We start from the raw sequence: 25602 nt of genomic DNA on the forward strand, positions 1-25602 counted from the left end.
TGCTGAAATTACTGTAGGATTTTCTTTGGAGTGCTTCACAGCTACGTTTTATAAAAGCAGGAGGACGTTCTGCTTTTGTGGTTGATGTAAATTGGGTAAGGGGTATAGCTTTCCCAGAGTCTCTTGGTGATTGAAAGAGGTCTAGAATGACAGGTGTAGAGTTTTCCACTGTGCTGTGGTCTGGAACAGGCAGCTGACCTAAACTCAGTGGTTAGAGTTGCAATTCCTCCTAGTCCGGACCAGAAATGTAGATGCACACATGTTCACATAGATACACAGATATACGCACACAGCCCTCCACCTACAAAAACAAGAAAAGCAGCAGTGAATTAATTGCATCTGTACGTTTGGCACCAATTCAGACCCGTGCATTCATCATCTTGCAGAGCGTGTCAGCTACGGCTAAACCAGGCGCAGATTTATGTGAAAGTACACAGGGTGAAAAGCTGTTTATTGTCCAGAGACGCTGGTCAAACTGCGGCCGCACAAAGAAGCAGAGTGAGTCTGTCTTCTGTGCAAAGTGGGGGCTGCGAGGGCTTTGAAGGAGCTTTGTTTCTGTGTCATGCATGCTGAAATTTGTCAGATATATTTAAACAATATCAGGCATGTTTCTATTAATATGAAGAACTTGCTGCTGTGTTCCATGATGACACAGCCTCATGCAGTAAAAGCTATGAATGAACCATGAGCCGTATACGACCACATGGAAGAAAACACGTTAGTCAGCCTCTAGAGTGAGAAAGTCACAGCTTCTCTTGCTGCTAATTCACCACGTGAGTTTCCTTTCCGTTGCATGCGGCTGCTTCAGTCGATTACCCCCAGTGAAGTCTTCCTTTTGCAGTGGAAAAGGAGCAGACGTCGCCAACACATCGTGAACATGTTATGGAGAGTGGTGGGATCCATTTGCTTAATCTGAAAAAAATGTGCAAAGATTCCTTCTCGAGTGTAAACCATTTGAGGGGAGTGCTTCTTCAGTCAGCTGCACGTACCTTTCAAATCCCTTCCAACCCACTTTTACTTCTGCCTCCAGCTGCAGCGTGTTGTTCTTGGCCTGTGCATGCAAACGGAGGAGCAAACAGTTTTGATATAGAAATCAGGCATGCACTCGGACGGTTTCATGCACTCGGACGGTTTCATGCACTCGTACTGTTTCATGCACTCGGACGGTTTCATGCACTCGGACTGTTTCATGCACCGGCTGCAGAGCAGAAACGAAGCACTTTCTGTGCATTCGCCTGATTCATCGTGGACCGTTTATTCGAGCTCAGTCAAGTCATGCTGGTTCTGTATAGATGACAGAGTCTCTGAAACATGTAGAGATAATCCTAGATGAAAATGTTTTGCCTTATTAAATCGGTCGGCTTTATACTCGGTAGTCTCCAGCTTTATTTTGAAGTGGCCTGAAAATCAGTGATGTTACAGCTTTAAGAGATGAAGCTCAGCCTGGACAGATCCAAGCTAGATTTTTCCACCTGATTCCGGTATTGAAAGTATCAGGATGGGATGTCGATCTGTTCCTTTAATACCGTGATATCAACAGCGTCACGCCTCCTTTCTTGCAGCCATGTGGTTTTCATTCCACTGCACTTGCTCCTTGTGTGTGACATCACTCAGAGGTGCAATGCAACATGTGTCGTTCAGCATGTGAATTTCATTCATGTGTTTGTTTATGTATTGGTGGTTATGGGAACGCTCGAATTGACTCGCAAGATCTTTTCTTACTTCCTGCATTTAGTGGGATAGACTTTCTCTGCTGCATAAACCTGGTAAGAAGCACGTTACTTAATTAGCTCGATACTGTGAGGACATCTTCACCGTCAAAGTGAATCCATTCAGCTAAAGTGAATGGAAACTGTTACTGGAGGAGCCAAAACACATAATGTTACAGAAGACAGTGGAAAACCAGAGTGTTTCCAACATGCCCTCTTCTGACGCATCCGTCCAAGTGACAAATTCATTATTTGGCTGCCGTTGTTGCCCACATCTAGTGCTCTTGTAATTTGCAGTGCATGAGTGACTTGCGCCATGCTGTGTGGAAAAAATTTGCCTGGTATTACATTAATAATGTGCAATGAAAACAAATACAATTCCACTGTTGACTTTAATAAATTAACAAAGTTTCCACATCGCGTTTGATGTGACTCGAAGAAAGTAATTACACAGCTTTCCTCCAAGATTCGTGTGAGCACATAATTGGATTTTCCAATGCAGCCGTTGGACTAGTTGAAGTATTGAAGTGTATTTTCCTCTGTTGTGGGAGTTAAAAAGCACGTCAAAGTCAAACAATGGTTTTCCCCATTGTTTTGACATGAAAACACTGTTGTCCTATTTGTGAAATTCTCACTACGGCTCAGCGGAGCTAATGGTTTCACAACAGACTGCGGAGCTCGTCGGCACAGCGCGCGCTGCCTTTTAAATGTGCAACGCATCAGAATGAATCAAGTCACGATTGTAGCTGTTAACCCAGTTTGAACTGATGCCGTCTTTTCTTATTGGCCTCTCTTTAAGATGCTCGCTCAGATACAGAGCAACAGAAAACATCGTCTTGTGTCTTCTGGTTCGGTGTCTCTGGGCCACAGCGATCTGTGCCTCAGCACTGTTAAATAATTACAAGGTTATCAGTCAATAGATTTATTTATCTGCTGAATAAAAGCACCTTGTATCATGCCGATCTTGTGACAGTGTTTATCTTGCCACCTCGAGCAAAATAAACAAGAGTCTTTTACCTCCTGACTCTGGTTAAATGTTTCACATTTGTGTTGGAGGTTAGATAATCTTTTACCCTTTGCTTCTGTAATGTTTTTACATATCTGTGGTTCAGTATAAGAAAATCCATTAGTTTACACATTTACACCGGAGAACGCTGCCCTGGCCTTTAAGTACATATCTGCTCAAGGACATTGCAGAGGAAACATCTACAGTTTCCAAGCTGGATGTAAAGTTTTCCGTGTGCTCTAGCATTTTGTTTCTCTTAAGGGGACCGTTTGATTGAAATGCTAGATAATAGTAACCGACTTCAGTCTCATATCTTATGTAGGGAGGTGAAGTTTGACTTTTAGAAAAGCAGAAAGAATCTGGACACCTGGAAGTCCTGGGCTCTGTTTGCTTTTTCTAAACTATCCTGCTTCTGGCCATATCTGATTTAGTTATTTGCAGTGTTATAAGGAAAAACGGCACAATCGTTTGAGTCAGAGTATCCAGAAATATTCACATGACCATGGGATGCCAGATGTAACAGGACCTTTTTTTAAATTTTGGCATTTTATAATCCTTTTGCCAGGAAGAGTATTTAGAAAGCTTCTCGTGTCGGTGCCCTGAAACGCTGGAATGAGAATGAATGAAATTGGCTATAATAATTATAATGTCAGCTATTCCGTATTTTACAGTTCTACAGTTTTCCTGAATCCGTACATTTTGCAGCGTCGATGAGACAAATATGCGGTTTAACGTCAGCGTTGTCAAACTTTAGCCACACTTTTTTTACTTTTCATAAACCAAAGCATCAAAGGATTAATCAAGAAAATGACAACTAGATGAAAATAACTGTGGTTTGCAGTTCTGCGTTCTTGTGCAGTGCTGCGCGTTGCACACGAGCAGCATTGTTTCCATCGTCCAACTTTTATCTCCGGCGCTGCGATGATGAGCTGGACGTTTAACTGTCGCCGTCCTCCACGTCTGTCTGGCCCGCTGCCACACCAATAAAGGTGTTAGGCAGCCCGAGGTCAAGCTGCATGCTTTTCCTTACTGCGAACACGCGGCCATCTGTCAGAGCCTGCGCGATGCTCTTAGCGCCGCTTCACCCTCACCTCTGCCACACATTGCACATGCAGCGAAACACAAATGTTTAACCACATAATCAGGTGCACGCCATCCTGTTTCACAACAAACTCATTGTCCTCTGTGACTGAGGCCCTCGTGCAGGAATTGTACAGCAGCCGCACAGAATACATGAGCTACGACTTGTGATTAATTTCACTCATTTATCATTTTGTGTCTGATAGGAATAAGCATCAATATTCCTCAAAGCTACACCTTTTTTTTCCCAGCCAGATCATTTTTTCTTGGCCGTCTTGAGATAATTTGTTTTTGGCTTCCAATAAAATGGGACCATATTTCAAATCTGTCCCGCTCTTTCCTTCATCTCCTGCATCTTACTCTTTCCTTACAGCAGGATTTAGCATATCAATGGCGGATTAGTTCGTTTAACAAAAGCTTACTACTGCAAAGCCCCTTTCCACTTGTCTTTCCAGCCTGACTTGTGGACCTCACACAGCTTCTCTTCGCCGGGGTCTTTGGTGTACGTGTGTGGTCGCGGCTGCTCGGCTGAATGGACTCTCGTTCGAAGATGACAAAAGACGCGCTTAGTCACAACGGGCTTCGGAAATGTATGCAGCAGCATGTGTGGGTGATGGTGTGTAAGGATGTATATGTGCACAGGCGCACGCTGGAGGTGAATGGTTTATTTTTGCATGCGGGAAGGAGAGAATGTATAAATGCAGTGCTTTATACGTCCATCCACCCGCAGGTCGGCCTTCGGCTTTCCCTCTACGCCTGCGATCAGAACAACAAACTGTTAAAACGTTGTCCTAAACCTGCCAGTCTATTGTTCTTGTACCATAGGCTTCCTCTTACTTTAGTAGGGCATGGAAAAAAGTAATGTCCTCTGCCCTTGGAGCTGCTATGTTCTTGCCTGCAGATGCAGATGCTCTGGAATGGGACTCATTCTGTACAGTGGAAAGTGCTGCACGAGGAGCCAAGAGGAGGTGACTCAAGCTGGCTAGATATGGGCATCAACCTCAGCTTTTGTGTGTGCGTGTGTTTGTGTGTCCAAGTGCAGGCGTGTCAGGCGGGTGGAGGAAAACCCTACCGTGACACTGCAGCCGCCTCAGGAAGGATGCCCCCCTTCTCCCGCCTTTGGTGCTGATGGTTTGAGCCATACAGCATTAATCACCTGAAAGCGTGACAGGATTAGGATGTAGATATGTCAGCCGAGGCATCGAGCTGGAAAGGTTTCGTTCTACAGTCGCGTGCCTTGTTTTTACACTCTGAGCAAAATCAGCTTCTCATGCAGTTTGGATATAACTGAAATAGTCTTCATATATGGATTATGTTGCCACGTAGTTGTTGTTGTGAGGTCAGTGCACAGGTTTACGTCATGACTGAGCAGGAGTAGGGATACAAATAGAAATACATTTGTCATTCATGGAGTCGTGGGGAAAATTAGCCCAGCGTGCAATAAGGAGGGAGGCGTCTGTCCTGACAGGTAGTCAGCCAACGAGAGTGTTAACGTGTGAGCAGCAAGCATTTTGTGCAAAAGTGGAACATCTGGAGAACAGGAAGAGAACATCCAGGCTGTCGCTGCACATTCCACAACTTCTTTTGTTCTGATGATTCCCAGTTTGATCAGACAGGTTCCAGATGGTGCTCCATGCTGGATCAAAATCTAATGGTGCTTTTCTACGCTGATAAACCCACCTCCAACACCACGGGATGAAATGCAGCCAAAAACCATGACAGCGCCTCCACCGTGCTTTACAGAAACTGACTGTTGTAGCTCTCTCCTAACCTCCCCTTCCACTGAGACGTTTCCGATGAAAGTCTCATCTCTCAGGTCCCGTGTCTGGTCTTTACTGGGCTTTATTTTTATTTATTCATAAGCACATGACCTTCAGATACTGTTGAGCTGCTGTAGGTAGGTTTTTAAGCCTGCTGTTTCATCTTTTGTCCTCCACTTGTTGTTTCCTTTCATGTTTTTAAGGACACATTTCACACCATCCTGAGATACTCCAGGTTTTCAGCAAATAGCTCCAAAAACTATTTGTTTGACTTAAGTTGTGTTATCTGTATCATTTTCCATAGATTCAGATGAAGACATGAGAACAAATGATGCGTACCTAAAAATACAAATGAAACTGGTTCTTTACTAAGTCCATTTCTTGATTTAGGCGCTCTTTTTATGCTCGAATGATTGTGTGGTGCTTTAACAAGGAAACCATAACGTTCCTGTGAAAATGGACTGAAAATGGGTGAAAAAGCAGCCAATGTCATAAGAAAATGAAAGGGAATGAGGGGTGGTTCAAGACTTTTGCACACTACCATATTTGAGTATTTTTTGTTATTAGATGACATTTAATTTTTTCTTGGAATGAGCCTGTTGAAAGTGCACGAATGCTTTTGTAAGCACCCCACTGTTGGGCCTTTCAGTGGAAAAAAACATTGCCGTATAATTTCCCCCGGGGGACACTGTTCCCCTCCACAGTGGGAGTTCCGAGTGCATGTTGGGGGCAGGGGTCCAGCTCCTTTATTACAATGCATCTGTATTCCACTGCTGACTGAAGCACCATCGGTTATCGGTTGCTTTGCAGAATTTAAATTTTTACCTTTAGGCATTTCATCCTTCTGGCTTAGTTGACACAAGTCATGTGATACACTCGTGATTTCCCCAGGCCATCAATCTGTCTCGCTTTCTCTCTCTCTGTGTTTCTTGGCAGTTATAAGCCACCAGGTGTCTTATGTGTCCTGTGCCTAGACACTGTACCAACCCCTGGTACTCCCAGGACACAGTGGCATTGTTCTGTGTGGCCCATTGAATGTGACCCTGGTTCAGGGGGAAACAGCTGGTGGATTCTTCAGTACCAACCTACTTGGCATCAAGGCTGGGCTCTTGCCTTGGCGTTAAACTACAGCGTCACAGTTCCCAATCCGTGTAGGGACAGCTTTGAAAATTCATTGAGGGTCGCTGGACTTTTTCCGCAGTGTCAGGTGTGCAGATGTGTTGGTATGCTGCGCAGGTTCCTGGTATTCAAAGCGCATTTCTCCTTTGAGCTTTGAAAAGTCTGAGCAAAGAGGAGAGATCCTTGCCAAGTAGATGTTCAGTAAGTTTCACTTTGATTTGACCTTTTGATGGCGTTTCCTCCTTTTAAACACGACAGACGTGCTGCGGAGCCACAGCACGACAACACTGGGCAAACTCTGCCGTTTCGCCGCAGGGACATGGATATAGTACACGCACATAATTTCATTATAGGCCTATCCCTGTGACAAGAACATGGCTTTCTAAGAGGTTATGGGCTGCCCTCACCACAGGAAGTGACTCAGTATTGACTGGCGCTGCACTTCCTGTATGCTGATTCTTCTGAACTCCTCTCAGGATGTTTACCTCCTCCTTCTCCCCGTCTACCTCTCCCACCCTCTACCCCGCCCCTTTCCTTGGCCATGTGACTTTATGTCGCACACTCAGCTGCAGTTCACGACCAGCTTGTCAAGGTTTGTTTTGGTCAACACGCTGTGAGCGGTGATAGCTGCTGTTGGGCGTTTTAGACACGCTTGAATAAAGGTGATTCATCTTTTTGTAGAAAGCTGCTCAAATCCAGCGGATTTGACAACACTTCAACAGCTAAAGCAGACACGTCATCGATTCGTCTTAATAGATGACTCAGAAAACTCAAAGTGCACAATGCAGAACACACGGATTTAAATGCAAGCCACTCGTTTTGATCACAGTGGGGAAAACGTGAATTAGTCTGTACTGAATTATTCCAAGTATATAGTGTCGATTACTCTGAGGGAGGAAAGGGGCTCTCTTCCTGAGCCACTGGGTTCACAATACTGCACACAAGCGGTGATGTAAGCTGCTGGAAATGACATAATGTGAGTGTGTGTGCTTGAAAAAGAATCAAGACAACTGGCTGATCCATACCTTTTTAAATGCTCTGTATTAGATTTGAGCCACTGCAGAGCATAACCATAAATGTCCACGTGTTGGGCATCGCGTCTCGGGACATTTAACTTTACCAGTATTCGTTATGCCTACAATTAAACTTGCTTATTTCTTTTTGTTGTATCTCCCTTTCTCTCCAGTTCCCGGAGTGCGGCTTCTTTGGCATGTACGACAAGATCCTGCTATTCCGCCACGACTTAAACGATGAGAACATCCTGCAGAGGCTGACTGCAGCTGAAGACATCCATGAAGGAGACCTCATTGAGGTGGTGCTTTCTGGTATGCAAAGCAGTCTGATGTCATTTCTCACCTTACCGTAAATGTGTTTGTACAGTGTATGCACATTTTCCATCCTCTAATTTAAGAGGTCAAAATAGCATTAAGTGAAATGTTAGTTGGCATATTTGTAAAGGAAAAAAGACATTCTTGAGCTGCGCTGTTGAAGAGTAGAAAATAAAACTTCCCAGTTCAGATTAGTTATCCAGATAGTTTAGCTTACGGCCACATTCAGGTGAGAGCTACATGCGGACTGATTTTAATTAAATGCAGCTGCAGACACAAAGAGTGTTACAGTTTGAGCCACTGATGATGACTTTATGCAAACACAGTTTTTTCATGCAAAAGCACAGATCAGTTATTCGATGACTGGACCGTCTTCTTTCCACAACATGTCTTCTGCCCTCAAACATAATTATTTTACTGCACTTCTTCTGTTCGGTGTCTATGCAGAATTAATGTATAGTTATTGAGCTTGTGCCTGATTTGCATATTTAGTGATCGTATTTAGCCTTAATACGATGATGCTATCTGTTACTTACATTTTTTTTTACCTTAAATACTGCTTTTAAGAAAAAATGTGTGTAATTTTACAGCTCATAACTCTAAATACGGAGGCTCATTATCCAAGGCAGATATCTCACATCCATCCAAGCTCCGCAGCGTTATTTCTGTTTATATTCTCGGGATTTTGACGGGTTTGTAGACCTTTTATTCAGAGACGGATTCACTGAACATTCTGTTCCTAAAAACATGGTGGAAACTATTTTTCCTGGCTTTTGATATCATTTTTTATTTATGAGTGATAAAATGAGATTTTTTAAATCTTAAATTCAACAAAGGAAACAAAAATTTTTGAGCTTGGCTTCATCCAGTGTTCATATTTCTGTTCTGGGAAAACATCTAAACGTGTCTTGTTTGCAGCTTAGACATCAGCGTATAGAGTGGTTTTAATAGGACGGATGATTGTCTTAGCATACGTGATAAACTGCTGGTTTATGTTGGAAGTTGTGACCCATTTACCTGCAGTGACTCCCCTAATATAAACCCAGCAGCAGACTTGTTCATGTATTCAGAGGATTATACTATAAACCAAATTCTTCTAAATCTGGCAGCGCACTTCCTCCAATTTGCCCAGTTTTTGTTCAGTCTTTTCTTATATACAAACTGTGATACAGTGCAGTGTGTTTGCTGGCACAGCGTTGCTGCTGTTTTAGACTTCTAGACTTCCAAAACAGGAGAAAAATGAATATAAAACTCCTCCGAGCAGTATAAACCATGTGTTTGCAAAGTCTAAACAATGGTCTGAAAGTAATACGCTTCAAGTATTCGAGTCAGCTTATTTTTTTTAAAAATTTTGGGCCCAGTCGTCGTTGCCACACCTTCATAAACACGGTCTTTTGTGTCTTGTTCGGGGGTCCCGTTGGGACTGAGATGCTTGTTGTGAGCGTCCTCTGTGCTCTCCCAAAATAAATATTAGTCTTGAGCAATTTTTTGTCATTAGTGAACGAATACAAGCAGACAGTCCTCTCAAACACTTGCTTTCTGTGTGACGTTTGAGTTTTTTCTTTCCATAATTTTCCACCTTTGTAAAACTACACAGGTGCTCGGTTTTTCTTTGTTATTTCCTGCGATGAATGAGCCGGCTTCCTCTGCAGTGCTGAGACCAACAAATGGCTTAGGATATCTGTTCTGCTCCAATCTGTGCTGCTGCTCCATCTGCCTCCACTGGGAAGCACCTGACACCACCTGTGCTGAGTTCCCCCCTCTCTCCTGGGCTGACAGTATTGTTTGCAGGGATTTAGTCAGGGGATGATTGTATAGTTTCAGGATGTGAGGATACTTCAGGCTGAGGAATGTAGACTAAAGACTGGAGAACTTCCTTCTTTTTGTTTCTGTCTGTGTTTGTCTTGTGCTCTCTTTTGTGTCAGTCTCTGTGGCTCGCAATTCCCTCCCCGCTTTCTCTCGTTCTAATCCCCCCCCCTACCTGAACAAATCCGTCTGCAGGTGTTAGCGCCAACAGTGGAGCCAGGCGATTTATAACCTGAGATATACCTGCTGAAAACGGCTGTAGAAGATCTCAGATTTGCTACACATGGACACATGCTTCATCTCACAATCTGTGAACGCGACCTTCTTTTTGAGAGGCGCTTTGCATGTCGGACGCTTGATCTTTGCGTGTGAAACACAACCTTTTTCCACCGCGCAGTTTCTCTCTCGTCCTCGTCTCCATTCAGTTTTTCCTCAGCGAGCTTGTTTTTGGATTGTGCGGCTGTGGGAGAAGGACGGTCTGAATATCTCCCTCTCTGCAAGAAGCAGGCAGAAGTGGCTTTTTCTTGGCTGCGAGCTCAAAGAAAAAGGCTTGTTTTTCCTGCAGTAAGTGATTGTAGTAGACCTGCAGAGTGTAAACACGCTCTGATGTGCGGGGCGGCCCTAGATGCAGCGGACGCTGCGCGGGCCATCTCGGCCCATGAGTTTTGAGGTTTGGCCTGACCGAGTGTCCCTTTGTTCTCTTTCTCACTCCTCCTAAATTCCCACCCACTTTCACAAGCCCCTTATTCACCGCCACGGGCCACGTGAAATTGATATTTTACAACACCTTCTGCTTGTCATAAATATAACTAACTTGTTTTTGTGAGATGGAAACTTTTGACTCCGAATGGAAACTCGGTGCCTCCGAGCGAACAGATAGCACATTCATGCGAGCCCCGCCGCTCATGAGAAGCGCTCCGAAAAACAACGTGTCAAGTTTATGTTTGGAGTTGTTTGATACTTATTAGCACGATAACCATTACGTAACACTGTGACTGCTAAGAAGTGGCCAGTTGTTTTGCAGACGCGTGTGCAGAAAGCTCATGAATGCTGCCTTTCATGTGTCTGTGCGAGAAAGCTGTGCGCGCCTCTCGACATGTGACCTCGCTGAGCTCTTTCTCCTCTTCTTCCCAAACTGCCAATATCACCCCACCAACCACTGTAGTTCTCAACAGCGGCCCCGAATTGTCTCAGATCTTTAAAATTCCTGCAAAAGTCTGTAAATATTTTCCATTCCAGGGATTATGAGCAGTGACATCAAAATGTTTGCTTTCCCATTTGACCTGTCCTGCATTCTTTGCTCAAATTAAGAGATCGGATTCGTTTAACCAACTGCCTTTTTGTTTCCTCCCGTCTTTACTCATATCAGATGCTGCTTTTAAGCAAAGGACGTTTCACATTTGTTTTTTAAGCTGAAAATGCCTTTATCGGCAAACACAATGAAATGGCGTTAGCACATTTGCTGCTTAACCCAAGAGTAAATATTAACCGTCCCCTCGTTGGTCACTGCTGCCACATAAGTGACTGCATAGGAACAGGGAAGGCACAGTCACACACTCAGGGATATTTGGCAGCATGAGCCTTATCTTACTCATCTTCACATCTTTGATGATTCACAGCCGTGATTAGCCAAGTCTTGTTGCGACAAACTCACTGTGTCTCATTTGACACAGAAATGTGGAAAAGATGAAGACAAATAAGAGAGAAACAGGAAGAGAGACATATTCACGGCTCTGCTGATTTGATATTCGGTTCTTAATAACAAACAGGAATAAAATGCACGTCTCTGGTGTCTTATGGGCGTGCCCTATCACTGGATCACGCTCATGTGGTGCAGATGTGATGCCCTCTACTGCAGCAGTGAGACATAGCATCCGTGTTTATGTGCAGTAAGTGGAGCGTGTAGAGTAGATCTTCCCTGTGCAAGCTCACATGCACCTACTTACTTACATTAAAAACTGTATTCAAAAATATTTATTCTTCATCTTTAATGATGAAGTTTCTTTGTGAACTTTTCTATTTTCTGTCTTTACTCAAACAACCTCTTTTTCTGTTTGTGTTTGCTTTTTGTTTCTAGCTCAAGCCACAGTTGAAGATTTCCAGATCCGACCCCATGCCCTTTACGTCCACTCCTACAAGGCCCCCACCTTCTGCGACTACTGTGGCGAGATGCTATGGGGTCTCGTTCGGCAGGGGCTTAAATGTGAAGGTTAGACGCTCGCGCACACAGTGGCACTCACACTTGGATCAATTGTACCAAATTCCCAAGAACTTGGCCTTTATCTGCACCTTCCTTTTTACCGTATCCGCACTCAAACACAGATCCAAAAACACACCACATATCTGACCTTGTAACTGTATCGGGGAGATATAGAGGCAAACAAGAACAATGTGGCGCAGGCACAGTAGCCGTTGAAATGCTTGACATTCAGATCCCAGTGGACTCATGTCGCGCTCGCTTTCCTTACATTTTTTCACATTGTTGAATCATACTTGAAATATGTTCTTGTGTTTTCGTGTCAAGTTCTCCGCTGACAGCGAATAAAGTTTAAAGAGAGAAGATTTATTCACTTGTGAAACATTCCTGGCCATAAATTCTCGTACTAAGCCTGTTTATCAGCAGGACCATCTTGTGGCTGATTTGCAAAATGAGACGTTTCTTCACTGCATTTCTTACGATGATGTCATCTTTCCATGATTTCGGTAACTAATGTGATCTGTTTTTTTGCTTTCTTAAGGATGTGGGCTAAACTACCACAAGCGCTGTGCCTTCAAGATCCCAAATAACTGTAGTGGTGTGAGGAAGAGGCGACTGTCCAATGTTTCACTGCCTGGACCATCTCTCTCTGTCCCCCGACCTTTACCTGCTGAGAATGCAGTGGTTGTCCTGGATGAGGTAAGCTCGGATTGCTGTGAGTGTGACTGGATGAAGGTGCTCGGATAGAAAAAGAGCAGCGTAGAGGAATTTTAGTAGCTGCGAATTCTCTGAACAGAAGGGAAAATGTGAGGATTACCGTTTTATCCATATGTAAAATGAACTCACTGAAGCTTTGTCTTAAATGGAAAAAATGAAACAAATGAGAGAGAAGCAGGAAGAGAGACATATTCGGAGCAAGTATGTGTGGCGGGCAATCCACATGCAGCTCACAGGCTCTGTCTCCGCTGTTAAATGTTTCTAAACTTATCAAATGTGGCTCTTTTCCACGAGTGAACCTCCTGGGCCCTGTTGTAGAATACCACTGATGCAGAAAATTGAATTGTGCTGCACAGAGCTCTGTGGAGAGATCCTCAGCGAGGTCTTACGAAACCGTTTTTGCATAAGCCCACACTGAGATATTCCCCTCTTGTCTTTGTCTCTCCAAAAGGTCACCAGGAAATGTAATTATGCTAATGACATTAAAAGTCCATAGAAGTCCAAGTTTATGTATCTGCTCACTTGTTGGCAAAAAGTGAAGAAAACTCCATTCCTGACAGATTCCAGACTGCTCCATTTATCCACCAAAAAATCACAACTAAACTCTAATGTGTGGCAAGAGTGACAAATCTGATCGTCTGTTTGGACCAATAGAAGCGCAGACACTACTCACTTTTTTCTTTGATTTCTTTTACTCACATGTCATTACTCACTCTCTTTGTCTGTCACTCACATACTCCCTCTGAGGCTCTTCTACCTCTGTTTTTTATCTTATTTATTTATCTTTCCTCTTTCGCTTCCTTCCTGCATATGGTTTTTAATTCTTCCAAATACCCCCCGTCTTCCCCTTTTCCCATCCAACCCCAGCAGCAGAGGTCCCATCAGGAGGCAGGGAAGCGCATCCCGTCCTGGAGCGGCCGGCCTATTTGGATGGATAAGATGGAAAAGACACGGGTTAAGGTGCCACACACGTTCGCCATTCACACCTACACTCGTCCTACTATCTGCCAGTACTGCAAGCGTCTGCTCAAAGGTCTCTTCCGCCAGGGCATGCAGTGTAAAGGTAGGCTGACCAATGAAGACTCTGCTACAGAGGACGTGGAATAGCAGCGCTTTACCATAACTATCATAACATTTTGTTTCCTAGACTGCAGATTCAACTGCCATAAGCGCTGTGCTTCAAAGGTACCAAGAGACTGTTTAGGTGAGGTGGACTTCAATGGAGGTAAGTTCTACATCATCTTTCAAACTGACAGTTGTTTATTTCTCATATTTGTAATTCTAATAAAAGTTCTTGTGCAGAGCCAGCGAGCCCTGGGCCGGACTCAGACACTACCATGGATACAATGGAGGTAGACAGTAATTATATGGATTGTGGCAGAGGGATGGATGATCCAGATGAACCATCCACTCCGGATGAGAGGATGTTTGAAATGGACTCGCCGTTGCTGGACAGGGAGAAGGATGAAGAGCCCATCAAGACTATTAGGTATGAACATACTGGTTAATCCAGGCCAGCTGTAGCCCAAAACTGCAGTCGTTTACATTTGATGTTCCATGGAGACTAAGAGGCACCAGTGACACCAGGGACAAGGACGACTGCTTAACTCTTTCCTTCATAAACACGACATCTGGCGACCTCACCTGTACGCTGACCAGTTTTGCCACCTGAGTTCATGTCAGTAAAGTTGTTGTTTGGGGACCGTTAGGATAGTTTGTGGGTTTTTTCAAGGGATAGAAATCAGCCTCACTAACTTCTTTGTTCTCTAGGCAGTCCTTACATAGAACAGACACCGCTCAGTTCAGAAAAGAGCTTCAAGGATTATTCCTAGAAGACAAGTCAGACATGGGATTAAAAAGAAGCGCTAGGGTGGATTGGCCAATCAGGTGGCTAATCTATCAGCTGATGTGGGATGAATGTCAGAGTTCATGCAAACTACCCAGTCCTGGTTTCTGATGTTATTTTTGTATTTTTGTTCTACTGTAATCGAACAGTTGAGTAAAAAGGGATCAGAAACAAGAAGAGGAGGGGAAGACATTCAAGGTTGCTACTCTGATCTAAACTGGGGAATTTGGGGTTATTTTTTAACTACTAGGTCTAACGCTCCAACTCCTCTGTTTATTCTCCAGCTGCAGCAGCAGAGTCTGATGTTTCCAACAGTGTTACGTAAAACATAAAAAAAGCGCTTCACTTCGTATGAGGGATGTCTCAGGAATTACCTGCTGTGCTCTGAATAGTGTTTCGTTAATGAAATCATAACTCTAAGAGAGTTCCGGTTATTGTGATAATCATCACTAAATAAAAAAACCTCCTTTTATGTTTGCAGCCCCTCCACTAGCACCAACATCCCTCTGATGCGGGTGGTCCAGTCCATCAAACACACCAAGAGGCGGAGCTCCACGGTGGTGAAGGAGGGCTGGATGGTTCATTACACGAGCAGGGACAACCTGGTAAGACCGATAACCCCAAAGCCCAACAGAGGATCTTAGCCTGAAACGGCTCTGCCCTAAATGTATGCTGGGGAAACTGTTCACATGTGCTGAAATCAGCACACAGGGTATTTTCCTTGTGAAATAAAATTTTGAACTTCCGTAATATTGGTAGGTGGTCCATATTGTGCCACTAGGACTAACTCGGGGTTTCCATTTAACAGCGGAAGAGGCATTACTGGAGGCTGGACAGCAAAAGCCTGAGTCTCTTCCAGAACGACACCGGAGCCAAGTTCTACAAAGTAAGATTAAAACTATTATTTGTGCCGTGTTCTTGGAAAACCACGGCTTCAGCTCGATCTGGTGCGACGAACTATTATTCATAAGAATATCAGAAAAGCAGATGCAGCGTCCAGTCTGTGCAGAGTTATATCATGAAAATCCCCACAGTGCTTAGACAGAATTCACCAGCTCTACTGTCTTATGATTCAAACGTGTCATTTAGGAAAGATCTGTTTTCATATTCAGGTATAAAGGCTGTCTGTCATGCTTATGAGTGATATGTAAATAAAATCTACCCAGTGGCAGCCGCGTGACTCAGCTGAAGGCTGCCGCTTCACAACTGTAAACTACCCTGTGGTCACTTCGTCCCACTGAAATTCCCCCTGTGGTTTTTCACAATGCCGCCTGGTCTCTTCGCTGCGTGAAGTGAAAGGGTCGCCGTCTCAGAGTTTCTGCGTTTCATCATCCTCAGTATCACTAGCAGCAGAGATGGGACATTTAAATGGGGTTTTGAAGGAAATGTCAGCATTCAGACTGCGTCTGTCACACAAAAGAGTTTTGATTAGCTCTTATTTTAGGGAAGGGAAAACATTTCTAAAAAGTCACGCTGCGAGCTGTTGAATGCTGGCTTTGATTCTTTTTCTAATCCTCAGTGTTTGCTTTGAGTGAAATGTGAAGATTTAAACGTGTAAATGGAGTTGAGGAGACTATGTGTGACACTTCCCTCTCGGTGGCAGCGCCGTAGTCAGTCATTATGCCGCCACAGGGGCTTAATAGCACAGTAATTACACAGTGAGGCCTGGGGGAGGGAAGTACAGGCTGCAAGGTAAAGACTTCCACATGTGTGTTGTGTGTGCTGTGTAGGATGGAGTGTGTAATTATCTTATTGTTCTTCTCGCTTTGTGCGTTTTGAGACTTTAACACCTCTTCGAATTGTGGTCAGAGGTATGTTGCAACAGGGCGCTGAGTAGGATGCGGCAGAGTTTCCACTTCGGTTGAGCGAGTCTCAAACAGGTGGTCTCGCTCACAGCTCTGCTTATTGTCCTGCCTGCCTTCTTTTTGTTTTTTCTCCGTCCACATTTGTTGTGAAGCAAGTTTTGGAAAAACTGTATTCCTTCCCCCTTCTCTCCCAATTATTCTGTCACACCCTGCGTCCCCGGCCACTAAATCCTCGGAGAGGAAACCTCAGCGGGGACCGACTCCTCGGGTGTGTTTACAGGGCAGCTTTATGTGGTTCTTTATTATCAACTTGGCACTCAGCTATGTTTAAAAGCTTCAGGAGGCTAATTGAAGGCTTGCTGTAAATCTCCTTTTTATGCTCCAAAGTTTGGTCTTTGCCTCTTGCTTCAGAGCAGAGGATTTTTATCTGGGACAGATAACATGAAATTATTTCCTGTAGTATTTTGGGGGGAGGGGGTCTTCTACCGAAACCACTGCTTCTCCATGAGCTCCGCTGGTATCCGGAAAGCCGTCTGCCTCGAGCTCTTTCCTTTCATTCCTCCCCAGTTTCTAGCCTGCTGCTCATCAGTGTGTGGCCGTCGTCCTCCCCACTCCCCTTTTCTTTATACCTCCAATCTGATTAGTGGTGGTCGCGTGGTGGCTCGCTCGCCAGGCATGGCAGCCATTTTCGCCATTTGGAAGCCATAACAGCTCCTCGTTTGAAGATGAGACCCCTGTACTTGTGGCTTTCTCTGAAGAAGCTTTCATGGGGTGAGGGGGCTTCTCCCTGTCACAGTATCACACACGCCCACTCACAAACGACCCCGTGGAGGAACGGTAGTTGCTTGGTCTTTTGTCTTGGTGGCTAGTGGTAGCGCCAGCGCCTCGTGCTCAGATGGGGCCTCTTGCTGGCCCTGCCTTGTAATCAGGGAACCGCTTGAGCCGCCGCAGAGCGCGCTCACGTGACCAGGCCCTGCTAACCACAAGCACTTCATCTGATACTGTGTGGTGAGCCACGCAGAGCAGACGGCGTGCGCCTCTTTGAGCCCCCATTGGTTGGAAATTGTCTGTATTTGTAATTTCAGCCCTCCCTCCCACCTTTGATTTGACAGTGAGTTAGACGGGCGAGGGGGGGACTTTTGAAGTGTAGTCTGGCTCCACTTTCTGTTTGTGCTCACAAGTCAAGCGAAGAGGAAGGCAGAAAGTTAGAGCGGGGACGACTGAGTGCGGCGTGTGTGTGAGTGTTACTTCCTCTGTCATTACCTTTTGTGTATCATTGCTTAATTGTGGATTTGCTCATTTAGTAGCATGATAAGTTTTTGATCTAAGAAAGTATTTTTTCATATTCTTCTAGTTTACAGCCAGCATCGGCTATAGGAGATTTTTATTTCTCCACCACTCCATCCCAGCACTTTATATGTGCAGCACTGTGTGGAGGGGAAGTGTATCTGTTTGTTTTGGTTCCTTCAGAAGTTCATGTGCTTTTGGACTTGCATAAATTGTTTATTGGCTGAAACATTAAGAAAGACAGAAAAGAAGACTCCGATTCTTGCTTGAGCTTTCATTGAGAAATGCAGATTGTGCTCTTTTATGTTTCGTCTGCTTTTCTTATCAGTTCTCCTTCGCTGCTTCCACAGGAAATCCCTCTGTCTGAGATCCTCCAGGTAGAGCAGTGCAGAGACTACAGCAATCTGGCTCAGGGCAGCAACCCTCACTGCTTTGAGATCATCACAGCCACCATGGTCTACTATGTAGGGGAGAACAACGGCAGTCACTACCACAGCCCTGCTCTGGCCGCCTCTGGAGTCGGCATGGAGGTGGCTCAAGGCTGGGAGAAGGCCATCAGACAGGCCCTGATGCCCGTCACGCCTCAGCCCAGTGTAGCCAGTGCTGCCGGCCAAGGCAAAGATCACAGTAAGTAGAATTTATCAGAACTTTCTTGTGCTAAAAATGCTGCTGATATGTCTCCGGATGAAAAACTTTTATCTTGTGTTTGTAGGAATGAAATCAGCTTGCATGTGTCTTTGGTTAGCGCATGAAGCAGGCTTGTTACCTGTTGCGGCCGTGACAAACGAGAACTGTTTGCTCATATAGAAAGAAAAAGGCTCTCTGTGCCCCGTTGTAGGCGATTTTTAAACTACTTTGATGACCTTAAAGTTGATGTCCTCGGTTAACTTTTGCTAGCCTGGGAAAGCCCTGACTCGGGGTCTGTAGGCCAAAGGAAGTAGGGCTGTGAAGTCACTGTTTGGGGATGACAGTAGTGTAAGTAGTGAAGTGACATGACTGTATGGAAACTGAGCTTTTGATGGTCAGGGCAGCGATAATATCTCCCAGTCGTCGAAAAAAGAGAGAGAAATGAGAAATGTGCACAGTTTGAGGTTAACTGATAACGAGCGTGACATGAGAAAACCTGAGAAAAGACGCTAGAAGCCAACCTGATAAGATAACTCAAACTCACTACATAGATGTGAATTCATTTACTAATGAACTAAGCCGCACTTTACTATCAGTAGATGAAACGTTTAATGTGCAGATGACAGCGTGATGTATGTGTTTGTCTCTGTTAATTGAAAAATCAAAGCATTGTCTGAGAGTGAAATTCCATCTTTGTGTGTCGAGCATTACCTCACAGAAAGTTTTCTGCTGGCTTTTATCTCCGGCTTTCTGTCCAATGCCTAGTATGCAGAATTAGTTTCTGCGGCTGTCTGAATCCCCAGTTTTGAAATGCATTGCATACTTTCAGCATTCAGTCACAGATAGCTTTCCAGATCAATTTTATAGCCAATTCATTGTGTAATAAAATGCTTCATTATGTGGGGCTGTGAGTTATTGCGTGCAGCTGTGATAAGATTGCAAGTTTTAGAAAAGTAGAAATACTGGTATCTGAGCAAGCTCTGATTACAGTTGCTTAAGAATTTAGTGTCTGCTCTGTGCATTGGCAGAGTGATGTTGTGTTACTTGTTAAATGTGGAAATATCATGTGTTTCCCTCTGTAGAAGAGCTGTCTATTAGCATATCTGTGTCCAACTGCCAGGTCCAGGAGAATGTGGTAAGTGGAGCTTCTTTTTTCTCTTAGATGCTGTTGCACAATTTCCCAGCACAGCTCGCAAATTTATGCATTCATATGCTATTAAAATAGTTGCTGTGGTTAGATCAGAAACGGTATCCTAGTGCGCCTGTCGCCGAAACATCCAGTGGAAGCTTTTACGCTGCAGAAATGGGGAAGCTGCAGACTCATTTTTTGGTCACGGAGTTTTCGTCTCAGTTCCACTTCTGCATTTAGTGAAAGTTGCATATTTGGCAATACCTGAAAAACATTTTGGAAGGGCAGCAGTGTTGCCAAAACCAAAGATGATGTAACTGTTTCAGCATGGAAAGTTCACTTGAATGTTTCCACAAGCAGAGGAAAATTAACGGTGTAAATTATGCCCGTGTAGGATATTGCCTCGGTGTACCAAATATTCTCTGATGAAGTGCTGGGATCGGGCCAGTTTGGCATTGTGTATGGAGGTATGTTTGTGCTTTAGTTAAAAGGAACATTTTATATTCAGTGTCTGTGCTGTGAATTGATGTTTTTTTCCTGTTTGGCAAACACAGGCAAACACAGAAAGAGCGGCAGAGATGTGGCCATCAAGGTTATTGATAAGATGAAATTTCCTACCAAGCAGGAGAGTCAGCTGCGGAATGAGGTCGCCATATTACAGGTAATCACTGATAACAGTTAAGAGAAAATCCACTCATTACATTTGTCACTGGTTTACATTTACTCTTAGCGTATTCCTCGTTTGAAGCCTTTGATCTGTTTCTCTGTAGAATCTGCATCACCCGGGTATCGTTAACTTGGAGTGCATGTTTGAGACGCCTGAGCGGGTGTTTGTCGTCATGGAGAAGCTGCACGGCGACATGCTGGAGATGATCCTGTCGAGCGAGAAGAGCAAACTGCCTGAACGAATCACCAAGTTCCTCGTGACGCAGGTCTGCACCGCTGAAACACGGCTCTCTGCCCTTTCACCCCTCGGTTCTCAAATCAAGATTCTGTCCCAACACTGAAATAGTCAGATAATGACAGTCACTGAGAATCGAGCAGCTTTGCTGCATGTTTCATCCTCTTAGTCCTCTTAGTGCTGTGTCTTCCTTCCCTTCTCTCTCTGTGCCCTATTTTGGGGGTGTAATGGGTCTGTGCTCCAGCTCTGGGGCCTGTTTATTCTTGTGGTGAGCTGATTGGAGGGAATTGTTTATGGGATTTGGTCTGTATGGCATCACGGCCTCCTCCCTGGCTGTGGATTACAGCCTTCAGTATACTGGTGGCTCTGTGGCCTGATTAGAGGAGCAGCAGGCTCCGTGGATCTCGGGTAGCAAACGGGAGCGGGGCCATTAACAACAACCCCATTAGCTGCGGCAGGCTCGGCTCAGATGTGGCCAGGAGGGCCTCTGCTAAAGCCAGGGTCAGGATTGGCGAGCCAGGCTCTCTGTGGTCTTGGGGCAGGGCCACGGGCAGACATGCGTGCAGCGCTCACTTACAATAGGCCTTGTGAATATAGATGAGACGATGAGATGAGATCATGTGTCCCTTATATGGCAGTGCTGGTAAAGATGCAAGTATTTAAGGGCATTAGTAGGTTTATATTGCTACTATTTTTCCACATGGCGGCACCATAGCGTCTCCTCCATACATTACACAAACAGCACTCTGTTCATAGCGTACGGTTTACAGACTTTACAGTGTTTTGATCTTTTTAGCTGAATCTGTGCTTATGGGACTTGTGTGTTTGCAACAGATCCTTGTGGCCTTGAGACATCTGCACTTCAAAAACATTGTTCACTGTGACTTGAAGCCTGAGAATGTACTGCTGGCCTCTGCAGAGCCTTTCCCTCAGGTGAGAGCATATATATTTATGCGTTTTGCATGTGTGGAGCTGTGTGTCCGCATGCGTGTGTACGTTAACCACGCCGCTTTTCTTCTCCAGGTGAAGCTGTGTGATTTTGGCTTTGCGCGTATCATTGGGGAGAAGTCGTTCCGGCGGTCGGTGGTAGGAACTCCGGCTTACCTCGCTCCAGAAGTGCTGCGCAGCAAAGGCTACAACCGCTCCTTAGACATGTGGTCAGTGGGAGTGATCGTGTACGTCAGCTTGAGCGGCACGTTCCCGTTTAACGAGGACGAGGACATTAATGATCAGATCCAGAATGCGGCCTTCATGTACCCTCCTACGCCCTGGAAGGACATCTCTGCAGAGGGTATGAAGACAAAGAGCTACTTGTTTGTTTGCTTTCAGAAATGTTTGATCTGATCTGACCTTCTCGTCTGTGAGCCGTTGGCGGCCTGCTGCACCTGTAACTTAAATGATATTCACACATGTAGCTCCTCCCCACCCACACGTCTGGGTCATCTGAACTTTATATCAGCTTTTTTATGTCTGTGGTTGAAATGAATCACTTTCAAATCTCCCCAACTGCCCAAGTTGCACCTCCTCCCACTCACTGTATATAGAATATTACGCGGTAAAAACACTGAATATATATATTGATAGATTTATCTTTTTGCAGGTCTTGTTCCCTTTAATTCAAAACCACCTCTGACTTATCTTGTTCACTTACACTTCTTGTACTCTTAATTCCTCCGCAGCCACAGATCTGATCAACAATCTCCTCCAAGTCAAAATGAGAAAGAGGTACAGCGTGGACAAGTGTCTCAGCCATCCCTGGTTACAGGTATGACTCATTTGCTTTTTCCTCTCTTTAAATTGCAATTCGAGCTAATTCTCGGAGTCATAATTCTGTCAAGTCATCAATTCCCTTCATTGAAAATAATCTACAGATGACTTGTGTGAACATTAATAGTCAGAACATGGAAAACATGAAATAGAGTTAAAGGTTCCGCCCACTTGTGGTTATGTCACCATTAAACTTCCTGGTGGTGAACTAGAAGTCAAACAACCACAACAGCGCTGTCCCTGCACATCAGTACACTGTGTCAATCTGAGTGACCCAGTTTATTTTGACAATAACAGCGTTTGGCTTATGTGGCCAAGAACTGGACCGCGAAGCCCGAAAAGTAAAGGAAGTGAAAACTGTGTATAAATGCTGCGAGCTGAATGCAGATTTACCTCTGAATCAGTTTATGTGAGGGCCGCTTCTCCACAATGAGCCAAATTTACTGACAGGACTTTCGTGTCTGTTTTGGTCAGGACTACCAGACGTGGTTGGACCTGAGGGAGTTTGAGACGCGGCGAGGCGAGCGCTACATCACCCACGAGAGCGACGACGCGCGGTGGGAGGAGTACGCGGACGAGCACAGTCTTGTTTACCCTAAACATTTTATCATGGCTCCCAACCTGGACGACATGGAAGAGGACCCCTAGTGGAGCGGGAGACTTGCTACACCACATGTATCTCACAGAGTTTTTCATGAAGCTTTGAAAGTGGCAGGTTTTCCCTCCAGAACTCTTGAAACAGAGATAAGCCAGTCGGGTGGAGAGGCTGGAAAAGTGGGAAAACCCAGCAGAGGTTGTAGTGTGAAGCACCGCTACAAGCAGGCGGAGATGCGCGTCACAGAAACGCATTAAGACACTGTCACAGGAGGCGAGTGCTCCCTCTTCCTTTGTGTATAATAATACGAAAACATTCCATGAATTTGTTCAATCTTGGTTCATTTTTTAAGGACTAGCAGAACAATGTTTATGAACACGCATAGTTCTGGATGAAGGCCGTGCTCGTGATGTAAGAGAGGAGTCGCGTGAAGCGCTTACGTCGGGATTAAAGGGCACTTTTCGCAAGGGATTTACAGCCTGAGAATTAAACACACGAGTTTGTTCTCATTTCTAAACTGTTTGTGAGACTGTCCTGTGGCATGAAACTGGAACTATCACGCAGATTTGTCTGGGTTTTTTAATGTATTTTAGTAATTGTGGTAGGTTTTTGCACTATATTACTAATTTCCATAGCAACTGAATAGAAAACACTATTCACTGCTACAGAATGCAAACTGTTTTTACATTTCCCGTCAATATTCAAAGTTAGAAACGGTGTCACGCAGTATTAGCTCCTTTGTCTCAGATCCCAGCAGGTGTTTTTAACCTACGTGTGTTCAGAGTGTGATCTGTTCATGGCAGCTAGTAGTGTGCAAGTTTTATCGGCTTGCTCTCGGAGAGAGAAACCAACAAACCCTGACCAAATATGTTACAACATTTCCTTTCAACTGTTTTCCTTTTTTGACTTTGTGAATCTTTTGTGAAGGCCGTAACCCTGAAGTGTAGTTGAATGCAATACAACAAGGAACGGACTCTTTTGTTCGGCATCGCATTTTTGTACTTTCACTGTTTTCTTGAATGTGACCGTTGAAGCGCTCCAGTGCTGGGACGTGTTCTTTGATGTTCTCCGGGGTTGCGGTCGAATAGTCAAAAAAGTCATGTCCTATGTTCTTGTTTCTCTAGGAAAACATCACAAGGTGAAGGAAAGGTGAGAATTCACAGAGAACCTGGTGCATCCACACTAGGCTGTGTAGCACTCGATGATGAGTAATGTTGATTAAGATCAAGTTCACCCTTTGCTTTTATGCTGGCTGTATAAACATGGAAAATTTGATAAAAAGCAGCAATCTTTCCATCCATCCGCCCACTGGCTGCTCCTGTTCTGAGTTTGGGTTGTGGGGGGCAGTCTAAGGAGAGCCCAGACCTCTCTGTCACCAGCAAGCTGCTGTAAGGGCTGAGACATGCCAAAGCCAGCTGAGAGATACATTTCCTCCAGTGTGCCCAAAACACCTCTTCTAGTAGGCACCAAGAAAACATCTTAGTTAGAAGCACAAACCACCCAACTAGCTCCTGAATGACCAAACTCCTCACCCATCTCAGGGAGAGTACAGCCTCCCTTTGGAGGAAGCTCATTTCTGCCATTTGTATCTGCGATCTCATTCTTACCCAGCTCGTGGCCATGGGTGAGCGTAGGAAACGTAATCAACAGCTTCACTTTTACACTCAGATTTCTCTTCGTTACAGCAGATTGGTACAGCGTCCTCATCATTGCTGCTACCACGTCAGTCTGCCGTTTCAGCAACCAGAGATCGACCCTGTGGCGCCTCCTTCGGGCGGTAGGTTCACAGGGCGGCAAGTACACGGCCAGACCCCATGGGCTCAGGCCTGAGCTCTGGTCCCATGATGTTTGTTTCATAGGGGTAAATGTAAATCTGTGCTCTTACCAAGAACCTATTTGCCTTGGGAGACCCTACCAGGGCCAAATGCCCCTGACAACAATATATAATATTTAAAAAAAGGATGTTACCCATCGCAGTTAAACATCGCAGTGAAAAACACGTTTGTCACGTTGAGAACAGTTACTCGTCCTGTTCTTTTTTTATTTGTTCTTCAAACTAAACAGATGTTCCAGTTTACCTGAGCCGTCTTCAGCTGTGAAAGCAGTAAAGCTCAGTCTGATGATGCACAGTTAATAATTTTAGTCTTTATTTTCAACAAACGCTTCAAACTCACGTTAAAAAAATATATTCTTAAAGGTTCAAAACATATAAACATATTAGGATGTTATGGCATAAGATGATTTTTGATCTAATGATGCAACGCTTTGAATTATGGGAAGCCGCCGTGTCCCCACATTTCTTAAAAGAAGGTCAGCGTGTGTCCTAAACGTCACCGTTCCTCAGCAGAGAATTCAACCAACACTTATCACACCCTCCTTGAAAAAAATGACTATTCGACCTCAACCCAGCTATCTGAAATGTTTCATCACCAACGTGGGCGAAACTGGCTTTTAAACAGAACAAAATATCAGGAGTTCCACGTTCATTATGTTGTCCGATCATTTCACACGGGAGCGAGTTTATATTTGCTCCGTCGGTGTGTTTGGGAGTATGTTCCAGTTTCCTTTCTCTGTCTTTGTTGCCGCTGGATTGGCAGGTGTCAGTGTTTTGTATATTTCAGTACATACCAATGAAATAAAAAAAACCTAAATGAAACATTTGGTAAATTTCTGAAATCCTCTCTGTTCACACTGCTTTCTTTAGCGGTGTATTATGTTATATACCTGCTGTCTGGAGAACACGGCTCCAGGTGCAATAAAAGATAAAGACGGGCTTTGGATGTGTGCGCAGAGGCAGCAGTGGCTCGTAGTTTTCTGTGTGATTCATCAAGATGTGCGAGTGTGCGCGTGCGTACGCGTCGTGCTTTCACATGTCGGATCCCGTTCACAGCAGCTGGATGTGATTGTTGCACCACACCGAGCA

The 25602-nt window shown here is 44.6% G+C and overlaps 1 protein-coding gene across 2 annotated transcripts in view; it reads left to right on the plus strand.

The window, feature by feature from the left end:
- The window catches only part of prkd3 (protein kinase D3), a 39816-nt gene extending 14477 nt beyond the window's left edge, over positions 1-25339 (plus strand). Inside the window, exons 3-19 of one of the 2 annotated variants that reach the window (XM_084914272.1) lie at positions 7861-7999; positions 11886-12017; positions 12547-12704; positions 13590-13785; positions 13870-13947; positions 14025-14211; positions 15050-15173; positions 15377-15454; positions 18011-18287; positions 19370-19422; positions 19811-19883; positions 19971-20077; positions 20187-20348; positions 21152-21250; positions 21341-21608; positions 21997-22082; positions 22559-25339. In XM_084914272.1, coding sequence (XP_084770398.1) covers positions 7861-7999; positions 11886-12017; positions 12547-12704; positions 13590-13785; positions 13870-13947; positions 14025-14211; positions 15050-15173; positions 15377-15454; positions 18011-18287; positions 19370-19422; positions 19811-19883; positions 19971-20077; positions 20187-20348; positions 21152-21250; positions 21341-21608; positions 21997-22082; positions 22559-22732 — 2391 coding nt within the window. In that variant the 3' untranslated portion in view covers positions 22733-25339. The remainder of the gene's footprint in view (positions 1-7860; positions 8000-11885; positions 12018-12546; positions 12705-13589; positions 13786-13869; positions 13948-14024; positions 14212-15049; positions 15174-15376; positions 15455-18010; positions 18288-19369; positions 19423-19810; positions 19884-19970; positions 20078-20186; positions 20349-21151; positions 21251-21340; positions 21609-21996; positions 22083-22558) is intronic. The other variant, XM_084914273.1, reaches the window with a different exon arrangement.
- The last annotated feature ends 263 nt before the right edge of the window (positions 25340-25602 follow it).

Source organism: Perissodus microlepis, chromosome 19 (genome assembly GCF_051167445.1).
Source record: "Perissodus microlepis isolate ML-2025 ecotype Zambia chromosome 19, ASM5116744v1, whole genome shotgun sequence".
Taxonomy (NCBI): domain Eukaryota; kingdom Metazoa; phylum Chordata; class Actinopteri; order Cichliformes; family Cichlidae; genus Perissodus; species Perissodus microlepis.